The sequence below is a fragment of the Mus caroli genome, unplaced genomic scaffold (assembly GCF_978045245.1).
Source record: "Mus caroli unplaced genomic scaffold, Mus_caroli_1 scaffold_13, whole genome shotgun sequence".
Taxonomy (NCBI): domain Eukaryota; kingdom Metazoa; phylum Chordata; class Mammalia; order Rodentia; family Muridae; genus Mus; species Mus caroli.
This window is the reverse complement of record NW_028227268.1, coordinates 46,168,092-46,184,739: the sequence shown is the minus strand read 5'-3', so window position 1 is coordinate 46,184,739 and position 16,648 is coordinate 46,168,092. Positions and strand designations below refer to the sequence as shown.

Here is a 16,648-nt window from a genome sequence, read left to right as displayed (position 1 = left end):
AAGCGACTGCTGGGGAAGCACACACTGGTCAACCTCCCTCCTCCGAGACAGGCCCAGCAGCTCTGCTTCCTCCTCAACTTCCCACTGTCTGTGAAAGGGGAAGAAAAGTGCTCTCACATGGGCCAGCCTGCCTGAAACTTTCTCACCAGATGAAGGACTGACTTTTTTGCTCTCATCCCCATTATCCATGGTGAAGGGGGAAGGTCTGGCTGGTCCTCAGTAAGTTACTTTTTATCTGAAGACTCACATGAAGGCTCAAAGGCCAGGCTCCTCTCACTGAGCTTGACCCAACATTGCTATTAGGACCAGGGAGTTAGCACATCAGCTACCTCCGCCCTCCTCCCTGGTCTAGATTATGGCAAGGATTAGAGAGAAGCTGTCAAAAGAATTCTTACAGAGAACCCCTGGGTGGCCTTAACTCCCACCCTGGGAGCTTCACTTAAAGGTGGGAGTTAGCCGGTTCTGCCCTCACGTAGTCATGTCTGCCGTGTCCTCTAGCAAAGTAGCCTTTCGAAACAGGGGAAAGAAATCTGCCCACTTCCTCTACCTCCTACCCCTGAAGGCTTGGCCCTGACAGGCACATTTACTATCGAAGCCCTGGTTACTTCTTGGCACTCACAGAGGAGGTGTAGTTAACCTATCACATAAACAAGCAAGCTGAGATGCCCCAGGACTATGAACTCGGACAGAAACAGCCACAGTGAAAGGCTAAGAGAAGGTGGCAATTGGGCTAGCTGTGGCAAACTATGACCCCAAGGTGGGATGGACTGTAGGCAACAATCCACACAGTACCTGTGCAGAGCATTTAGTTCTCTTTCTTTTAGAGCCCCAGCCCCTAAAGCTGAGCTCTCAGACCTCAGGAGTTACAGAAGCTCACCATTCCTTCCAGAAAGTTACTAAACCTGGCCCCTGGGTGCTGGCCGGGGAACAGAGGCCCCTATGTGGCTTTCCTGTCTGTGTGTTGTGTTGTTTCTGCCAGTGTGTACAGCCTTAAGTACATAGGCCTAGTCCTTTGCATACCAGGAAGTACTGAGGAGAAAAGAGACACTTTGCACTGAGAAGTCAATTTCCATTTTTAAGTCACTCCCTGGGGGATAAGGGATCTGTTGTTAGGAGAAGTGGGAGAGAAAGCCAGAGAAACAGTTTCACCTCTAAGCTGGACCACCCAGGAAAAGCAGAGCTGGGCTCCTCAGTGGCTAAAAGGGGAGGGCTCCTGATTAGTGGAGGGAGGGATTGAGTCCTTATCTTTGAGCTTTATCCTCTGAGCCTAAGGCCTTCTGAGAGGCCAGAGTGAACAAGTTGGGAGTGGTGGTGGTGGTGGTGGGGTGTGTGTGGATGCGATCACACAGTGTGCCTTTGGGGTAGAAGCTCTTTAGGAAGGCACATCAGGAAGCTATCAGGAAGCTCTGCCCTGGTTCCTAAATCTATCTCTGTCCAGAGGAGAACATCTGATGAAGGAAAATGGAATGTGAGAGGCGTGCCGCTCAGGGGTACCACCTCCTCCTTCTTTGGGGTATCTGGGGGAGGGGTACTGACAAGAACACAAAAGCCTGAAGCTTGCTGCTGAGATTATAGGCATAAACCACTATACTTGGCAAGACACTGATTTTCAAACCCACTGTCACCAAGAACACAAGAAGCAAAAGCAAGAAGACAGTTCCAAGTTTGGGCTCAGGCTGATCTACATAGCAAGACCCAAAACAAAACCAAACTCTCAAAACAAAACCAAAAGGAACACAGGAGCCTGAATCTGTCTCTGCTCAGCTCAGGAGGAAACAGTAAAAATGCCAGGTAACACCGAGGCCCTTCCCAAGAGCTGAATACAATTCATTATCTTTGCAACAGTCCCACACAGAGAGTACTACTTGTGAACCCAGCCTGTAGATGGAAAAAATGAGGTATGGCATGGTCCTCTCACTTCGTGAAGGTAAGGTGTGAAGTGGGGCTCTCAGTCATGCATCTGGTCCCTGTCAGATCTGCGTTCTGCCAGTGATGCACTTTTGGGTACAGCACACCCCAGGCCTGTCTGCCTTTTATCTTTAGTAGCCTGTACAGTACTGGGTCCCAAAGGATCAACCCAAAGGGGGAAGGTACCAACTCTCTCGCTACCATCAGCTACCTGTGGTTATCCATGCTCTGAAAACAGTGTGTCTGCACTCAAGGCAGGGGCCATGTTACATGACTTTACTACACGACTTTCATTATGGTATATGGCCACCATCGCTCATGTTCATTATTGTTAATATCTTATTGTACCTAATTTGTCTATAAGTTTGTATCATAATAATAATAATAATAATAATAATAATAATAATAATAAAAAACCACAGTATATCTAGGATTCAGTACTATCCAAGGCATTGCAGGCATCTATTATGGGTCTTGAAATAGATTCTCCACAGAAGGGAGACAACTATACCATCTTCAAATAAGAAGCTAAGGATCGGAGAGTTTACACATAACTTTTCGAAGACAGTGGTCTCATTTGTTTTGAGACAAGGTCTCCTTATCTAGCTCAGGCTGGCTTCTAACTCATGATTGGTCTAGCCTCAGCCTACAGAGTATTGGGGTTACAAACACACACTCTCACATCTAGCAACACAGTGGGTTTTGAATCCATAAAACATTTAAAAAATAATGTAGTGGACCCTCACATTAGTGTAACCTCAGCACTTGAGAGGTGGATGTAAAGAATCAAGAGTTCAAAGCCAGCCTCAGCTACAGAGTGAGTTCAAGGCCAGTCTGGGTTACATGAGAAAGAGACAAGGAAGGATAGGGAGGAAAAGGGGTAGATGAAAGAAAGATAACGTGCCCCTGTGTATCATCTAGACACACATTCTGACAGCACCTACCCTTCACTGCTTATGTACACACTGACAGTCTTTCTCAATTTGTTTTAAAATGCTGCTTCAAACCTCTACACTTTCATAACCCCCGAAAAGGGGTTGAGATGCTGTTTGCAAACACTGCACTATGCATGCTGCTAACAGCAGGGTAAGGCTGTGTCCCACTCCTGGCTCCAGATGCAGACGAGATTCCTGTCCTCCACCACTGACTCCCGTGTGGAGACCACCTCTGGGCTGACCAGTGAACTCCCAAGGAGACCCTGAGACAAGCTCAGCACGGTGCCCTGCACAGCAGCTGTACATTCCTTGGCTAATAAACCCCAATGCCTCTGGGACACTGAAGGACAACCCATCTCACAAGCTCGCAATCATGGGTGTTGCTTATAAGGACCGTCCTCTACTGATCCACATTTATCTCTGATTCTCTGGGGTTTTTTATTTGTTCGCTTGGTTTGTCTTTTTAGCTTTTTGAGACAAGGTTTGGACTGGCCTGAAATTCATTAGGTAGTCCGTACTGGCTTCAAAGTCATGCTGATCCTCCTGTCTCAGATTTTTTTTTTTTTCCCCAAAACAGTTTTTTACGCCATCTGACTGCACAACACCCAGAGAAAAGAATTTACACCACACAATCACTCTGCATAATACCCAGACGCATCTCATAAGCACTTTCTTCAAAGGCTAACGCGTCTGTGTGGTGATGCTTTTATCTCTGGAGAATGTTTTAATAGTCACCACCCGATCTGATTCACGCAACACCACCTTCATCTTCACTGAGAGCGCAGGCTGGTCTAACACTTCAGAGCAATAGCACTTTAAAACACAGACATCCTCCATTTCCCATTTCCCAACAGAGAGCCTTCAGGATGGTGCTAATGGTCTCCTTTCCTGGGAAAGAGGAAGGACTTGGACCAAGGGTGACGAAAGGGTCTCAGCTTGATTGACGGATACACACTACCCAGAGCAGTGCTGGGGCAGCAAGGTGCCCCCTGGTATATAGCACTGTATCAACTCCCAATGCCACCTCACAGTCATCACGGCTGATGAGAGTGCTTGTCCTCCCACACCGGTGTGTCTTTTCCCGCCTGTCACAGGAGGGTCTCGGAGACACGGCAGTGACTGATTCAGCTCTCCAGATGCCTGGCTGTGAACAGAGGAACATTGGTGTCTGTCCTCTATGGTCTTCTCCAACTCCAAGAGCAGTTTTAAAGCAGGGCATTGGCTGACAGGGACACCCCCAACCCCTGTACTCACCAGTAACAGAGCTTCCAGCTGGTTAATGTAGATCTCTTCACTGGCCAGAAACCCAGAGAGAACTAGCTTCCTCATCTCCAGACCCTTCCCTGCCTCCACCTGCAAGAGAGCAAGCCAAAAGCCGGAGGTGGCGGGTAAGAAGGGGCCACAGCTCAAGACGCCTATTTCTTTGCTTTTTTTTTTTTTCTCCCTCTCTCTATTCTTTTAACCAACATATTCAAAGGTGATAAAAGCCATATTATTAACATCATTGTTTGTCTTCACACAGAATTCCATTCTGTAGCCCAAGCTAGTCTGGAACCCACAGCAATACCCCTGCTTCAACCACTCAAAAGCTGAGATTCTATTCATGAACCTCCATGCTCTGCCTAATGCCAGGTTTTATATTAGATAAGTTTTGGAAAACAGCAAAACATAAAAGAAAAAGCAACCACCCATACTCCTGCTACATCTCGTGTGGTTTCTCTCCCATCCTCTGCCAGCTTCTGCTCTCAACCATTTTCTCCTTACTAACTTTGTGATGCTAACTAGGGCCAGCAAGGACCCGCTTTACATCTGGTCTAACAGGGAAGAGGGGATAAAGACATTCTTTCATGACTTGAGGTTGAGCTTGGTTACGTTACGTGGGACGGGGAACAGTTCTGGGAACAGTTAAGGACAGACAGAGCCCCCAGAGGAAGTGATATATAAACTGAGACAGGGTTGGAGAGAATGGGGCGGAAATGGGTATGGAAGCCCTGGCCTTGTGGCCACTTGTGCTAAGGTCTTCCTGTCCTAGGGGCTCAATACCATAACAGGTGTCAGCTGTGGGCCACCCACGCTTACCTCAGCCATTCCTCATGGTGTAGGTTTCCCTCCCTCCTGAATTCCTGTTCCCCAGTGGTGGAGATCATGCCCTGTTTAAGCCTGGATGCCAACTGGCACAGTGGCATAGAGAGAGGCGTTAAAATTTTACCTTCAGTGAAGAGCATGTCATTTTCACCAGGCAGGAAAATTTATTTTATTCAAGCTTTATTCCTGGCTGCTCATCAGCCCGCCTCCCTCCCCTCGGCCACGTCTGGATGCTTCCTTGACTATCCCCAGGATTGACTCCTCCACCCAAGGTCTCTGAACTGACCTCTGAATCCTTCCTCTCTCCTGCAGTAAAATCAATCTTCCAAGAACACCTTCTGGTCAAGGGCTTAATATAAATACTGCAAAATTCAACTAGGAAAGATAGGTTCATGTATCTATTCAACAAATATTTCCTGAATGCTCAGCAGCCCCTATGGCTACAACAGGAAGCAAGCAGTCTCAGCCTTCACCTGGTTTATAATCTAGTAGGAGAAGAAAACATTGAAACAAAGATAAATAAAAAAGGAGGGCCAGAAGCTGTTACTTGGGCTGTAGCATATCTTACTTAAATACCTGTAATGGCCTCAGGCCCTTCCCTACCTCCCAATCTCTCCCAGGGCCAAGGCCCAGCCATTTCTGCCTTCCCAGGAAAGGTGGTCATACTCAGCCCTGAAGCTGGGATCTCCTGTCAATGTTACCTTCTGAGCTCTTTCCTAGGCTAAGTGACACCTCTTCTTCACAGGATGGCTATTCTGTCACTTCTTCCTCCACCTAAGACCTACATGGCCTTGAGGTTACCTGCCTGGCTAGTGGGTGATGTCCCTTAGGCCTTTACAACAACTGCATTGCACTCTTCTTCCCCAAGACAAGCCTCAATCCTGTGTCACATCTGCCCTTCAGCAGGAAAGGCTTTTAACTCCTCTCTAGACTTGCATATTTGCTTTCCGGCCCTCCGACACCCACACTGAAGTGAGTTCTGTATTCTTCCTTATATAACAGAAACAAATGAGACTTAAAAGAGGCAGAGCTGGGGTCCACCCCAAGGCCTCCAACGCTAGCTACCTCATCTTTCTTTTTACCTCTAGGATGTTTCCTTCCCTCTCCCACACCCTTCCCAAGCTTGTACTTATAGACCTGTTGTCTCAAACAGCTCCTTTCTGGGCATCAAATGCACGCACACCCTTAATGTGAGCTAGAAATGTCTATCAAGCCACGGAAATCTCTCAAGCCACAAAGAAAACCCATTCCAGTGTCCCTGAAGACTTTCCGAAGTGAGTATTCTTCACATCTTTTCCTAAGTGGTACAAATGTCTGAAGGCTGTTGCTCCCCAAACTATGAAATGATATCTCGCCCTAGAGTAAAGACAATGATCACCCTGCAGAGAGGTCCACGTTACTTTAATGACTGACTAAGGGACTTCTCCGGTATGATGGAATTTAAGGAAATTCCTGGATTACCTAAGTGGGCCCTTAGTAGTCACATGTAACAATGAGGTAGAGGGGGTAAAGGCTAAATTGCTGGCTTTGAGGCTAGAGAATGGAACCTGCAACCAAGGGATATAGGGAAAAGGTGGAATAAATTTATTTCTTGAGAGCTTCCTGAAGCTCTACAAGAAACTAAATCGGGGTTGTTTCTAGCCATAAGTTTGTGGCAGCATTAGGAAGCCAGTACAAATCCCACATTAAGGAAGGACAGAGTTATTTATTGATGGCTTCACAAGTACCAAGAACGGGTGCTAAGTGCTCTTCACTGGCATCTCACAATCTGGTAGGTATAATAAACATTATGGCCCTGAGGCACAGAGGGGTGCAAATGGCCAGCTGCTTGGAGACAGCCCAGCCTCCAACAACACCTTTGAGTCCAGGGAGGCAGGGCTTCAGCTCTCAAAGTCAGATAGATCCACACTGGCCTGCGAGCTGCCTGCTTCCCAAACCTGACCTGCACTTTGCCTTCCAAGCTGGAGGCCCCTGCTCCCGTACTGGCCCTCATTCCTCCCATGCAAGGATTCCCCTGAGAATCTGGCAAACGCTTTGTAAACAGGTGGGCTTCACCCACTGCAGTGCTCCTTAGCCTCTGTAAAGCTCATGATCTGAAGAAGCCTTCCTCTACTGTGAAACAACCCATTTTAACAAGACCCTTGCCTCATATGCCTATCCCAAAAGAAGCTTTTGAGAAGAGATCTCTCTTAAAAGTCAATAATCAGTCATTTCCAAAAGTCCCCACTCTGGGCTATACTCCTAAAATTCTAGCTAGGATGGGGTGTAGGCAGCTGAGAATTCAATGATGTGAAATTATGCTCTGTGAATTTTACCAACAGTCAGCCTGCTGCTCAGCTAGCACTGAAGAGCCTTCTATCTTTGGGCAGGGAGGGCTTTCTCCATATCATGTATGTTTCTGCTTTGGGACAATCTGGAGATGGTTGGCCCTGGTTCTGGAGTTATTGCCTGGCTGCTACCCTCTTGCAGCATACTCAATAAACTTAAAAACAAAACAAAACCTAGAAATTGATGGCTGTTTCCTCAGTCCTTGTGGGAGAGATTTGTTTGTTTCATAAAACAACAGCGTTCAGAATTCACTTGTTCCTTCTCTACTGCACATGCTGGGCGGTTGTTCTCAGCATGTTTTCCAGAGGTGCCCACATGCATCGAATGCCCTGGGCAAGTGCTCTGCCACGCAGCCAACCTTTCCCCAACACAGAAACGCTGTCACCCGCTTCTCTCCCATCGGGGCTTATAAATCAGATCCTTCGTGGGCACCTTCATCCCCAGCGATTTACACAAACTGCTAGACTGCTAGTTTGTCATCTTGAGGCCCCTAAATCAACACACCAGGTCACTATGGTAGTATCTATTGATAAGCCGTGGGCGGCTCTGGCCTGGGCTTCCGCAGAGCTTAGGCCTAAATAAAGCCTCCTAAGGTTTGGTTCTAAGCCAAGTCAAGAAACAATCTTTCCATGGCCCTTTATCTTCTCCAAGGCAACAGTGAGGACTAAGCAGGCAGGCCCAGTTCTAGCTGTGCTTGAAGCCACAAGCTAACCAGCGAGGGTCTGAGACTTTGCAGACTGCATAATTTAGCCCACAGGCCACACCAGTTTGCAAGGGACACTCAGGATTAGAGCAGATGCCATGTGGGGTTGTACTCACATCAGGGCCTGATGCCCAAGTCAAGCCATAGCCTCAGGACAGCTGGGCCCGCTCATACCTAAGAGAGAACTGTGCTTGGAGTCTCTCCTCCCCCAAGTACCCCTTTTCTTGGTGGTAGACCTTCACATTCCACCCTCCTGCTGTCTGAGCTACGGCCAGATTCATATACTCCATATACGTTGAAGAACCTCAGTTGCTCATACCACATCAGTATAGCCTTGCCACACTGGCATAATAAAAGTTTTCAAGATGTAGGCTAGGCTGGCCTTGAACCCACAGAGAGCCTCTTGCCTCTACCTCCCAAGTACTGGGATTAAAGACATGCCCTACCATTCCTTGGCCAATACAGATTTTAGTAGAGTCTTATCCTAAGCTTTATATCAAATCATAGAAATGATACATGAGTCCTGTTCTTCCTCATATACATTAAAACACACCTAACTATAAAACATATATCAATATGTCACCTAAAATCATTTCTCAAACCATCAATTATGTGGCCCATACTTCTGGAAACACCAACAGGGTGATGGGTAACATCATCACTGCAGAGGAGAGACCTGAGTAGTCAAACATGAATACAGGCATTTCAGACAAGCCATTCTTGTTAAGCACAGATACCTGAAGAGTTAATATGGAATACAAAAGAGCTTTTTATTCCTGACAAATGAGTTCCTTGAAATAGCAGCATCTACAAGGCCCCATTCGTCAGCCCTACCTACCTTTAAATAGAACTGTGTGAAAATTTTTTGGAAAACTATGCACCGTTTTACAGATGGGATGTGATGTTGCTATCAGTATCTGCATTATGAGTTTACAGATCGTTAACTCCTCGAAGGAAGCTAGCTGGGTTGTGAGAGGTAGCAAGCTCCAGCTATGGCTCTGGAGAAAACTGCCAGCCAGTTCTGCATCTGTCCCCTAAGAAGACGAAGCACCTCGGAAATTACAGTGGAACCAGGACTGATTTATAGGGCTGGCATCTGGGCAAACGCATGGCAACACAACTACTGTTTAAGGTAAGAACTCCTGAAGTAAAGTAATAGCAAAGAGTAAATTGCCTTGGAGTCCTACCAGCTGCCATCGAGGAGTGAGCCAAGACCATCTGCAGCCAGGACGTTGCGAGCACCGCCTTGGCTCGCTGGTCCCTGCACATGTGTGTGGAAACATGTTTGCAGTCCAGTCCTGACTCAATTAAAAGTGGTTCCCTCCTCCTCTGCATCCAGGGGCCTTTGCGATTGCTGTTCATCTGTCTCTGAAACAGGGTCTCATTCATAGCCCATACTGACTTGGAGCTCACTATGCATTTCAGGCTGGCCTTGAACTCCTGGTATTCCTCCTGCCTCAACCTCCCAAAGGGTAGTATTACAGGCATTCACCCCCACATCTGGATTCTGGTATTCTTCGATCAGATGCCTCTCACAGCCTGCTTGCTTTCTCGCTCCACTTTTCTGTCCCCTGTGAACTCGATCCTTTACTTGGGACTCTATAAGAAAGGGCCATGCCGTGTCTACCTGTCTCCTTGATGCCTCCCTGAGCACTTAAGATCGAACACAACCGGACAACACTTCCATAAACTGATGGGTGTGCTCTCCACTTCTCTGCAACCCTGGGCAATCTGTCTAAGGCCAAGATGGAGGAAACAGGTGCTGGAAAGGTTATTACAGAGGACCAAGAAGCTCCCAGGCTGATGCTAACTCCAGAATCACCGAGGCAGAGGGGAGGGCAAGGGAGAGTTAGAGGGAGGGCTCTATTCAGGGGTCATGGAGACCTGAGAGGAAGGATGATTTTAGGTATGGTAAGTGCACAGGACCACGTGCCACTTCCTGAGAATCCCTCTAATAGGAAACGAGGCCAGGAATCTGGTATCGCTTCTGTGTGTCCCAACAAATTCAGTTGTTCCAAAAGTTTTCACAGGCCCCAGCCATACAGCGCTACCACTCAGTGGTCAGCAGAGTATGATGAAGTTATACACCATGACCTAGAGAAAGGATATGCCCAGGATGCAGCAGGAGTGGTGTTAACACCGGTGCTGGGGTGGGGGTGTGGGGGGCTGCTGAGGGAAGGTCCTTCAGGAACCTCATAGATTGGCCATCCCTTGACTGCTGAACTTCCAGCATGCTCCTTGAATCATAAAGAGGCTGGTGAGAAGGCTGGCCACAACTTAAGTACAGAGAAGTCTGCGGGCCCATCGAGGGACGTGATTTACTTACTCGGCTGCTCTAAACATGCACCAGATTACCGAATAGAGATGAGGTGCCAGGATCCCACTGCCGCTCCCACCCAAGCCTGCAGTCATCTCTCCACCCCAACCCTGCATATTTGCCACCTACCTAACCTAGGTCTGCAGTCTATTTTTAGTCTTCATTAGCTCCTTCTTGGAGCCACACCATGGTGTGTGGGTGGAACAGGGCTGTGATCATCATCTTATGGAAAGGAAAGACTCAAGACACCTAGCCTGGCAAGGCACCGAACACCACGCCCTCCAGGGCCCATGCAGTCAGGTAGCCCGGCTTTGCAGTGTGCATGCTCCTGCCACAGTCTTCAGAGGCCCTCCCTCCAGGCACAGGAAAGAGAAGTGATAGGCTGTGGCTCAAGTTCTTAATGGTAGGTATAGGCAATGGAGGTTACTTCTCCACACCAGAACTGGCATTCCCAACAGCCCATTCCATCCTAACCTGCCTCTCTAGTAGCTCTGCTGACCTGGAACAAGTGGGCTACTCTTGCTTATGCCCACTTTGGGAAAAATGCTTACCTACCGGACAGCTGTTCCCACCCCCTCTCCAGCTGATTCAGTTATTTTCCTTCAAGAAAGCCCAAGTGACCTCAAATTCTTGATCTTCCTAAAGGTTCACTTGCATAGTCAAGACGCACCAAGTCGCCAGTCTCCTCCTTGGAAAAGAGGTAGCTCCCTTGGCCACACTTCGCAAATGCCCTTATCCTCTGGTTGCCATGGAAACAATGAATTATTGCCCACCAGTTTCAAGTCAGCCAGCTCTTCTGGGGGCAATAGGCTCATATCAGTGACGGGCCACCAGGTGACTCATGTCACTGCCAAAAAGATCCCTTAACACAGCTGACTGAGGGGAAAGCCAACAGTCACTGCCCCTAAGGACAACTGGTGCAGGGCAGGCAGGCACTCACTCCATCTCTCCCTCCAGAACAGCTGCTGAGAGAGCCCAGCCCTCAATCCTCTGGCAGGAACATACCAGCCCATCTCATGCTGAGTTAGGCTCTTCCACTCAGCCATGAGGCTTGTGCACACATCAGCCATTTCTCTCCAAACACGGCTTCAGCATCAGTCAAGAGCCATCCCTGCCCCCTCCCCACAAGCATCCAGGGCGTGTCACATTCCCACCTTCACAGTCACCAAGAAGGGGGACCCTGAGCCAGGGCTGGTCGGGGTTCCCAGTTCACACTCCTCCAGGAGAAACACATCTTCATCCTCCAGAACCTTGTCCAAAAAGCCTATTGCCTCCTCTTCCTCTTCCATGGCAGCCAGAGCCGCAGAGGGCAAACAGGAAGCAGGGTCCACACAGCGGCAGCAGCAACAGCAGCAGCAACAGCAGCAGCAGCGGCAGCGGCCGCTGCGCGCCCCAGCAGGGAGGCAGGCAGGGGACAGGCGGGCGGGGAAGAGCGCAGGGCAGGCCTACACCAGCATGCTGGCCTCCACGGAGTCGGTCCTGGCACCTGGCCACCGGCTCGCGATGAAAGGCTCCATTATGAACCTTTTCCTGCTGCCGCTTTCCAGCCGTCCTGCGCGCCGGGCCCGCCTCCCGCGCGTCCCCACCCTGAGAAAGGGGAAGCGGGGCCTCCCGGCAGCCGCTCGCGGGATGAACGCCGGGCAGGGGCGGCAGCCAGCGCCTTCCGCGGTCCGTTCCTTCCTCGGCCACTCCGCTCGCCCCAGGCCTGGTGCCGGGCTCGTCCGGGCGTCCCGGTGCTGCGCTGCTGGCCCCACAGCGCCCGCCCTTTCTGGACCCGGAGGCCCGATTGCTCCAAATGCACAGGAAACGCACGTCTTGACTTGCGAGGTGGAGCTGCTCGTTCCTGCTGTGGTCACCGGGCGGGCGAGCGGCTGGCAGAGGCTTCTGGAGCGAAGGAGGAGGGAGGGAGGAGGCCGCAGACAGGCCGGGCGGGTGCGCGGGGGGGGGGGGGGGGGGGGGGGGTGCTTCCCAGAGACAAGCTTTATTTACAACTTCTCTCCCGAGCCCTCCGGCAGGGTGGGGGGTGTGCAGGAGAGCGGCTTCCCCGAAAAGCCACCCTTCACCCACTCAGTCCACATCCCCGTGGAATCGTCACAAGACAGAGCCCCCTTCGCACCTCGGTCTGAGGTTCCATCCAGCACCTTTGCAGCGGGGAGGCCCACAGCCAGTGAGAAACCGCAGTTGCCATTGCACCACTGTAGAGTGAACAAGGCTTTGTATTTATTTATACAGGAGGGGACTGGCCTGCCTCGTGTCCAGCTGAAGCACAGTGGCAGACAGGGTCCTGAGCATGTGTCACTGGGCACCGTGGACCACCTGAGAGCCACATCACGGTCTGGTGCTGCTGGTAATGCCACTTCCTTGGAGTAGTTTCTGTGACATCCAAGGAGAGAGAGCCCGCCTACAAGGCCAGTATGCACAATCTAGGACAGGCAGTATTATCCACCCTGCCCACTCCCAGAGTGCTTCACTCTCACTCATTCCTCAAGCATCTTCCATATTCCAGAAACTAAATTCATACAGAGGATGAGGCTCACACCCTGGTCCCCGACCCCATCCCTAAGTAGACACACATTCATATTGCCATGGGGGAGGAGTCTAGGGCCAGCTGCAGGAACTCTTTTACAACTCAACACTGAGGCCAACTGTGGCATATCTTTAGCACTCATTCAAAGTTCAGGTAAGGCAAGCACCAAAGTCCTAAGTGAGCTGAAGAAACTACCCAGGCTCCAGCTAATTAATGTCCCCCAAAGCAAACACAGGCTCAAGTTTCAACACAAGGCAAACTGTATTCTTTATGGTTCTAGCTTTGTTTTGAAACAGGATCTCTAAATGTAACCAAGATAGACTTGTTTGCTTTTTTGTTGTTTTTAGATTTATGTTATTGTACACGTATGATTTATGATTGTTATGCCTCTGTGTGTGTGTATCTCATGTTTGCATGGATCAGAAGGCATCAGATCCAGTTTAGATCCCCTGTAACTTAGTCATAAAGGTGCTAGGAACTTAGCCCAGGTTCTCTACAAGAACACCAAGTGCTCTTTTGCCGGGGGGGAGGAGAGGAGTTGGGTTTTTTTCAAGACAGGTTTTCTCTGTAGCCCTGGCTGTCCTGGAACTCACAGATCGGCCTGCTTCTGCCTCTGCAGTGCTGGGATTAAAGGTGTGCACTGCCACCACCTGGCTGCAGCCGATGTGTGTTCTTAACTGCTGAGCAGTCTCTCCAGCTCCCTGTAATTGTTTTTGAGAGAGGGGCTCTCTGTGTGGCCCTAGCCATCCTGGAACCAGCTATGTTGGATCAGGCTGGCCTGGAACTCTGAGATCTGCCTGCCTTTGCCTCATCCTGTGTCACCGTGCCCAAAGAAAATATGAATGCTTAAATAAAATCTCCTGACTTTAAAATGAAAGCAGGTAATTTACTTTTTTTTTTTTTTTTTAAAGCACAACACATTCTGAACCACATCCTTGCTAGGCTTAAGGATGGCCACGCTGCCTGTGCTCAGAGCTAGGCTTAAGGATGGCCACAAACTGCCTTTATTCTTGCAGCTGGTTGTTAGCTGTGGTTATGTGGGAGGAGTTTCCCCTTAGCGTGTGCCCTATGCTCACACTAAGGATTTGGCAGCTTGGAATAAAATTCAGCTTCATCTATCAGCCTACCACTTTATCTTTGTAAAACTTGTGTAATGAGTACCAGCAACCAGGTGGTGCAGTGTCTGAATATGTCCATCAAAATGTCACGTGCTTTTTATGACCAGCTGTCTTAGTTAGGGTTTCACTGCTGTGAACAGACACCATGACCAATGCAAGTCCTATAAAGGACAACATTTAATTGGTGATGGCTTACAGGACAGAGGTTCAGTCCATTATCATAAAGGTGAGAACATGGCAGCATCCAGGCAGGCATGGTGCAGGAGGAGCTGAGAGTTCTACATCTTCATCTGAAGGACACTAACAGAATACTGATTTCCAGGCAGCTAGGTTGGGGGTCTTATAGCCCACACCCACAGTGACACGCCTATGACAACAAGGCCACTCCTCCTAGTAGTGCCACTCCCTGGGCCAAGCATATACAACAAACCATCACAGGAGCCTTTCATACAACATCACATTCACTTGTCAGTGGCAACCATATGGCCGCAGGGCAGAGTCAAACTGTTGAGGCCATTGCCAAAAGAAGGCAAACTATCCCCACTGGGGACATGCCGTGACAACTCCCCTCTACTGTGCGCCTTAGCTGAGAAGAAGCACATAGAAAGCTGGGGGGTGGGTGGGTGGGGGAGACTAAAAGGAACCAGTGGGGCTTCTTACTCTACTCCTTAAAACATTTTCTGGAACTCTGAAGTCTAGAGAAGCTCTTGCCCTTCTGTCAATAACAGAAAAACCAGCCCTCACCAAAACTGAAACAGATGGAGAGAGGTGTGACAGGTTCTCTAAGGTCTGAACTGGTCAAGGATCTGTCCCACCACCGGGATCCTGCAGCTCTCTCCTACCCAGAATCCACTACTTTTTCTCAGTCCAGTTTCGCTCTGGCTCAGTTATAAATAGCCAAGACACGTCTGAAGGGCCCTCTCAAACCACAATTCCTCATTTGGTTTGGGAGGGTAAGGCTGTTCCATGGCCTGGGAACAGCCAAGCTTGGCACTCCCTAGGGCACAAGTGTGTCAGCTCAGGGCCCCGTGCTTGCTATGGGTCCTTCTGTCCTCCACCCTGCCAGCTCTAAGTGCACAGCATAGGGGTCCACATGGGTCAGAGCAGCAGGCAGCTGAGGACTGTAACCAAGGGACTTTCTGTGAACCCCACAGAAGCTGCTCCCCAAACATGCAAGGTGTCAACTGCCCCACCCAGCCCAATTGGTTGGAAATTCCAGTGAGTGGACACAGAAGCCACATCCACTCAGAGGCCCTCAGTCCTCCCTCTGGAGGGGAAGTGACTCACAAATCCCCAGGGTGCTCCCTCCCTTTCCCCCTCAAGACTTCAAGAAGGCCCTGGACCTAGGCTTCCTCCTTACTCTGCCTGGTTCCAGACTCTCCTCTCCAGAGAAACAGCCAGTATGCCGCTGTCCTCTGGCCTTTCTCAAACCCCTCAGGCGGCTGGGTACACAGTGAGTGGGTTCTGGCTGCTCCTTCCTCCTGCCTCACAGCTCAAGGCTCTGTCCCTCCCACAGCCCTATGCTCCTAGCCTTTGGAAAACTCATCCCATCTTAATGCTCTGCCAATGATGACCCACTGCCACCTCTAGGTGTGAGACCTGCCCAGGCGGCTGGCTCTCCTCACAGGGAAGTCAGAGCAGCAACCACCTTCAGCTCCTCAAATCCAGACCAGCAAGTTCCTCCTCTTCCCCACCCTGGCTTCCCCTTCCATCAGTGGGTTGTTATCTCGTGGCTCTTTGTGCCCACGGCCCCACACATCCCTTTTACTAAATTCTGTTTCTTCCATCTTTCTCTTTTTCAAACCACAGCCCGAGCAGGCCTTGCAACATCTCACACCTACGCAACACCTTGTCTGTCCAGCTAACCTGCTCACTGGCATATATGCACACTGATATCTTAAGGAGGCCTGGAATGTGTGACCAACCCCCTACTACTGCTGAACTCTCAATCAATCCACTGAGGTGAGGGATGAGTAGAACAGGAATGGGTAGGCAAAGGCGCTCGTGCCATGGGAAAACTCCACTGGGGAGTGACTGCTGATGAGGGTGAAAGACAGACAGAACGCCATGCATGCGTGGGGAGTTAAGGACTGCAGGCTCTGAGATGTGACTGGTGGGCACCTGGAAGCAGAGAGGTCTTTCCAGGCAAAAGGAAGAGTGCCCAAAATAAAGGATTTATTTTCTGGGGTTTTTGTTTTTTTGTTTGTTTTTGTTGTCTTCTTTTGTTTTTTGTGGTGCTGGTGCTGAAGCTGGAGCACAGGGCCTTGCATAAGCCATGTTATATCCCAGCCCTAAAGACACCTTTTTTTTTTTTTTTTGGTTTTTCAAGACAGGGTTTCTCTGTGTAGCCCTGGCTGTCCTGGAACTCACATTGTAGACCAGGCTGGCCTTGAACTCAGAAATCCACCTGCCTCTGCCTCCCAAGTGATGGGATTAAAGGTGTGCGCCACCATGCCCGGCTTCTAAAGACAGTTTCTTAAGGAGGCTCAGGAAGCAGGAAGGGGACAGAAGACAAGCAGCAGCAGATAAGTATGCAGAGGGCAGCTGAGGCAGGGGCATGACCAACAAGAACCATGAACGTCCTACAGCGTAGGGTACCAATCACAAGTTCTCATACCTGCTAGGTCCAAATCTGAAAGCCTGTAGGGCTTTCACACACACACACACACACACACACACACACACACACACACACACCCCTTATACTTAAGTCTCTATCCTCTCACT

General features: G+C 49.7%; 1 protein-coding gene across 6 annotated transcripts in view; it reads right to left on the bottom strand.

Annotated features, from left to right (window-relative positions):
- Abr (ABR activator of RhoGEF and GTPase) overlaps positions 1-16,648 on the bottom strand; it is a 196,391-nt gene that overhangs the window by 66,429 nt on the left and 113,314 nt on the right. For 5 of the 6 annotated variants that reach the window (XM_021175886.3, XM_021175889.3, XM_021175887.3 and 2 more), the window contains exon 3: positions 4,098-4,196. In XM_021175886.3, the coding sequence (XP_021031545.2) occupies positions 4,098-4,196 (99 nt within the window). Of the gene's footprint in view, positions 1-4,097; positions 4,197-11,430; positions 12,149-16,648 lie in introns of those variants that run through there. The other variant, XM_021175888.3, reaches the window with a different exon arrangement.